The sequence below is a fragment of the Pinus tabuliformis genome, chromosome J (genome assembly GCF_031772625.1).
Source record: "Pinus tabuliformis cultivar Carrire ecotype Pingquan chromosome J, CPIR1, whole genome shotgun sequence".
Lineage (NCBI taxonomy): Eukaryota > Viridiplantae > Streptophyta > Pinopsida > Pinales > Pinaceae > Pinus > Pinus tabuliformis.
This window is the reverse complement of record NC_142295.1, coordinates 802,499,913-802,505,591: the sequence shown is the minus strand read 5'-3', so window position 1 is coordinate 802,505,591 and position 5,679 is coordinate 802,499,913. Positions and strand designations below refer to the sequence as shown.

At 39.0% G+C, this 5,679-nt stretch overlaps 1 protein-coding gene across 1 annotated transcript; it reads right to left on the bottom strand.

Annotated features, from left to right (window-relative positions):
- Positions 1-3,158: 3,158 nt before the first annotated feature.
- LOC149229150 (hexon) lies at positions 3,159-5,162 on the bottom strand. Its single transcript, XM_089378504.1, has 2 exons — positions 4,484-5,162; positions 3,159-4,400 (listed from the first exon to the last, which is right to left on the bottom strand). The coding sequence occupies exon 2, from the start codon at positions 4,254-4,256 to the stop codon at positions 3,477-3,479; it is 780 nt and encodes a 259-aa protein (XP_089234630.1). The 5' UTR covers positions 4,257-4,400; positions 4,484-5,162; the 3' UTR covers positions 3,159-3,476.
- Positions 5,163-5,679: the final 517 nt, after the last annotated feature.

The window sequence follows — 5,679 nt, the reverse complement described above, 5'->3', positions numbered from 1 at the left end:
AAATATGCATATGATTCATTGTCTCTGGTACACATGGTATGAAGAAGAGTAAAAAGAAATAAATTTTATCATAGTTGAATTAGTTTTCTAACTTTCAGATGCCTTGACGAGTTGGCTTTCATTTATCTAGTTGCAGGGTAATTGAAATAAATGTCACCTACGTTAGATGGAAGGGAAATAATCCATATAATGACATCGTTATCCAATCTTATAAATCATGATTCTCGTTGTCCAATGATCAAGAGCGGTATGATCTTTAAAAATTTGTTTTCTCTATTTCGTTTGCTAGACTCTGTATTCCTTTTTTTTCTCAACAATGGCCTCATTAAAGACAACTGCATTCTCAAATTGAAGGGTTACCTGTCTGCATTTTTGCGAGATAGTATATCAAAAAAATCTAAAAAAAATTCAAACAATAGAATCAACGTATTAAATAACAACCCCAAATTAGCTGTGAAATCAAATTGTAGTGCAACATAGTATCACATAAAATAAGGTCTGTATGCTAACACATATATAGGCCTCCAATTTTGGTGCAGAAAGCATTACCAAACAGAAGCATAACTGCAAACCATACTAAAAAGTGCAGTAGTATTTCTCCAATGGAGTCCAAGCATGTAATGATATGCTGAGAAGAAATCTCTAAGGGATAAAATAGAATCTTCTGGTAAAAAAATAAAACTACCAGATAACCTATGTGTTAGTAACCTGCATATCGGTAAATGGATCATGCATGCTGCTTAAAAATGGCAACGGGAAACCTACTTCCAATCTCCTGAACGCAGACATCAACTTTGCAAGCCAATGGGCATCCCTATAATGTCTGGGATTAAAGACCCCAAAATGGAAGCTCATCTTCCTAAAGATCACCCTATGTTTTATTGAAAAATATACATCACTGGTATGTTATTAAAAGTGTAATTTAACTAATAGATGTTTTTGTTTGTTTTCCAGGTATTTTTTTCTGGTCATTTTTGTTTAGAATTTATAGAGATTTTTAAAAATCATAAATTTGAGTTGTGTAATATGCAGAATGCCCCAAAAAATTTTCAAGGTGCAGAATCTATTTATACATTCAAAAACACATTTAAAACATGAAAAAATCACAATTTTACTCAAAATTATAACATGAAATTCCAAAAAAAAAACCAAACACCTATTAGTTAGATTGGGTCCTTATTAAATGGTCACAGAAGACTACAAAAACAGACTACCTTCTGAAACACCAGCGAGTAAAAACTGAAGCCCATAACAGCAAATAGGATATCCATATTTATCAGAGTTAAAAATGTAGATGGTTTATAACCCCAAAAACAGCCAATCCAAAACCAAAAATTCAGAGATAAAACCAACAGAGTTAAGGATCTCAAGTTGTAAAACATGTTACCAGCAAGTACAATATCAAGAATTTGATCCTATTCTTCCTCTTCTTGCTGATTAATGTTTATCGTTATGAGTTATGAGCTTTACCTTTAGGACGAAGAACACTATCCAAAATAACATCATTATTTTCCTGAATAGCAGTCTTCAAATCACCATAGCAATACTTTAAGTGGGGAACGATCCCAATCATTATAGGAACTTATCTTTCTTATGACACGGACCAAACAGGCTAGACTCTAGGGATGATGATGTACCACTCTTCGTTATCATATTTCATCTGATTTCATTTACATTCCAGAAAAAATTCAATTCCTTTCCCAGTATCATTGAATCCTTTTATACTGCAAACCATAGAATTAGATAAAAAGAACCATAGGCTTCTATTGCATGGAGGAATTTTTGAAAGACTGACGGTATCTCTGCTTCTATACTTTTATGCATAATTTTCAGGTTGCTTGCGCATATGAAAGCTCAAGGTTTGAAAATTCATCATGGTATTCATGCATAAATAAAAAGCCTATGTCTAAACAGTCCACTTTTTAGTCTTTTTCTGGGCAGATATTTTTGAGATTTTGCTAGAAATCCAGTTAGAAATTGGAAAAAAAATTAAGTTGTTGAGTTTATACAATTTGAGTGTTTTAGAAGTTTTCCAAAGGGTTAAATCTATTTTTAGATTAAAAATACAATTTAAACTAGAAGACATGGCAATCTGATCCCAAAATGAAAATCTGGCAGAAACAGTCCTGGACCCTTTTATAGGATTCAAAGAGAAAATAGAGTTATATCTACTTAGAGGTTCCTCCTCCTCCTTAGATCACCATCAAATGCTTTAGAATTAATACCATTTATGCATGTGACATTTGCAATGATAATTACTAATCTTATAATACTTTCTGAAATATCATCCTCAGACCTTTTTAGCATCCATCTCGCCCAACTGAACACGATTGTTAAAAGCAATTTCCATGGCTTGAAGCTTCTCACTTGTGGAACTAAATGTTGTCTAGAGTTAACAAATTGATATTCAATTCTTCACCTCAAACTTTACCATGAACAGAACATGAATTTGTGATCTCACGTCAACATATAGGGCAACACTGTGCGGTAGCCCATAACTAAGCTCGCTACCATTTGGATCTCGTGATCACCCAGCCTAGCTGTGCCATTAGGATTCTCATGCCACAGTACCTACACTTATGCTTTGATGTACTGGATTTTGTGTACCAAGAACTAGTGGTGCCATGTTACCTTCGATGGGCAAGAAGAAGCCATAAACAAATATGTTTGTATTTATGTTTGTATTTATCCTCTTGCGTAAAACCATAGATTACCTTGACCGAAATTTATTGTTTCTCATGTTGCAGAGAAGTACAAATTCCCTCGGCCTACATTCTAAAAATGCAAGTTACATTTGGGATGGGAACTTTCTGAGGAACTCAGATTTATTGCTCGTCTGTGCTTACTAGCTGCAAATTTAACCAAGTATATTAAAACAAGTTTTACCTCTCTCACTTTCTTACAATATTCTCTGCACATTATCCGCCGGGAGTACCATACAGACACAAATAGAATCCCTTATTTTGTCAGAGAAAACAGAAATCTAAACTTAAACATCTCATCTGTGAATCCAGACACTCTCTGCACTTTATAAGTTTTCATTGCTGCATATGAAGGGGATTACTAGTTACTACATCTGAAAGTGAACTTTTGTTTGTACAGTACCATAGAAAAGAGTCCCGGTTGCGGCAAAAGAAGCAGGTTATTGCACCTGACTCTGAAAAAGCTACTTGGTACTGATTGCAGAGTTGTCATTCAAAACTGGTATGGCCTTACAAACATGGTATCCGAGGTTCAGAACCTAAAATAAAAAGTATATCATGTCCTGAGAATCAAATAACAGAGAATTTATAATTCAGGTCCAGTCTACGTTATTCCCATGATGATTTTTAATACATACAAAAAGTTTAAAAAGGAAGAAAGATCATATTGAGTGGATCGCTAGACACCTCCACAGTCATGAAGAAAAGGATCAAATGATCGCATTGAAATTGAATTCCATAAAGAAAAAGAAACAGAGCAATCTTATATCCAGATCAATTGACAGACTCAGAGAGCCTGGAAAAGCTGAGCCTCCTGAGGCGATTGGCAATGGGGCTTCCCCAGCTCCTATCATCCCCGTTACACTTCAAATCCACCACTTCCACAAATGAACACCCCACTCCCCGTCTCTCCACACTCGTCCTAGCGCTTCTCGCGCCCCCCTCTTCGCCATCTCCTGTCTTCCCGACCGACCTGAGCATTGGGGTTCGAAACTCACCGCCCCTGCCCTTCCTAACCCTCCCAGGCGTCATGGACGGACTCTCGTCATCAAACATCCCCGCCAATGCCGATGCACCGCGGGGACAATCTAGCGACACGGACTGGCGCCGAATCATCCCGCCACCGGAACAATCCCCGCGCCTTGCCTCAGATCTTGGTGGCCCGTAACCCACCATCTTCGACCCTTCAAAATCGCCGGCATCGAACAGAGTCTTGGACCACACCTTGCCCGCGCTCATCCTCCGCCCTTCCCCCGCCGCCGCAACCGCCTCGGCGCCTGACGAGCGGGGCGTAACCGAGCTCTCGAAATACCGGGGCTTCGAGTTCGAATCCTGCCCTTTTCGTGTGCCGAGCCTGCAACCCGCCAAGGACGCCAGGGGACGCCCGCAGGAGATCGAAACCGCGTCATTCCGCGGGGCCCAGCTGCTCTTTTTCTTCTTCTGCTCCATTCTCCGAATAGACTCCAGCTCTCGACAGAGAAGCGATCCGATGGTACCCGTGCTGCCAACACGAACAGGCCCTTCATCTTCCACAATTTCAATGCTATAACTCATCTCTCCAATCACCGCCTCCGCCTCAATACCAGACAAGAAAACACAAACACTCCTCCGTATGCTCTGAGCCACGCCTGTTTTCTACCATGGGCATCACAGAAACCTCAACAGGATTCGAATCTCCGACCTGCAAGCCACGGATACCTACCACCAGAGCCCTTCAGGACACCAATTAGTATCACCAATCAACACCTGCATATTAATTAATTCGAAAACTTCAAACTCACCAAGCGGGAAGGTGGGGTTCGGCTCAGGAACTTTCAGATTTGGTGGCGCACACACCTATCACCCATAATGGTCTCCTGCGGTGCAGTATCAAATGCCCATCAATTATAGAAAAAACAGCGCTCCCTCATCCCATACTCATTTTCTCTGCATTAAATATCAGTCCGGTTCGCCATCAAAGAATGCTCTGTTACCCCACCTAATACATTGATTACCTTTTACAGACCATTCGTTCCAGGCCAAGGCAATGTTAACCACAGTAACTGGGCCGATGGATCAGTGGACTGTAAGTAAAGCGATAATTCGCAATAAATGATTTGAAAATCAATACCTTTTTTCCTTTACACGGTCTCCCATGCCAAAATCTACTTGACGACTTTACAGCATTGAATACCCAAAAAAACTCTGAACGGTGGAAAAAATTAGTTGTGACGAAAGCAATTTCATGGCAAATTCATCACTAGAAAAATTGTACTTCCCAATGAAAGACGAGCAGATTTATTAAAACAAAAACAGAAGGGCTGCTTGCAACAAAGCTAAAAGCCGAATACAGAGTGCAATCAAAATAAAAAAACAAACCAAATTTCCTAAAAGCCTGAAATTTAGCGGGTCAACCTTTGTCAGTTTCAATGCAATTGTATTAGTGTCAAATTAAGGGGGGCCAATGTTTGTCAGTTTCAATGCAGCTCCGTAAAACTCAAGCTGGACTAAACAATCCAATCGTTGGTAGGATGTGGTATTAGCTCATTCTTCATGCACATATCCATAGCTCCATTCGGAATGCGACAGCACTGTGCACGTTGTTGTAGCTTTTTCGTGGTTTAAAATAAGGACATTGTTGTTGCAAACCGTTTTGTTGGGACCAATTGGCAGCCCACAAAAACACTATGTTATTGGACCACTTTTGGTTCAAGATTCAATGAACATAGGGCCATATTCATATTAAAGTTGCTATTTCTTTTTGGATATTAAAGTTAGCAATAGGAATGAATTGTGATGGTTTAACTTGGATTTAATTTATTTAGGTAGAGGAATTTTTTGGATGGTCAAAAATTTAATATTGGAATTTAGTCAAAACAATTCAAGAAATCCCGTAGTAGCAGTGTTTTTTTTAGTGGAAATGGATTCAGCGCCATCAAAAACTTGTAGGGCACTCAAAATCTTGAAATTTGAGTTGTAACCTGGATTTACAAAAGTC

Coding starts and splice junctions, on each gene's coding strand:
- LOC149229150 (XM_089378504.1), bottom strand. CDS start 4,256: ATGAGTTATAGCATTGAAATTGTGGAAGATGAAGGGCCTGTTCGTGTT.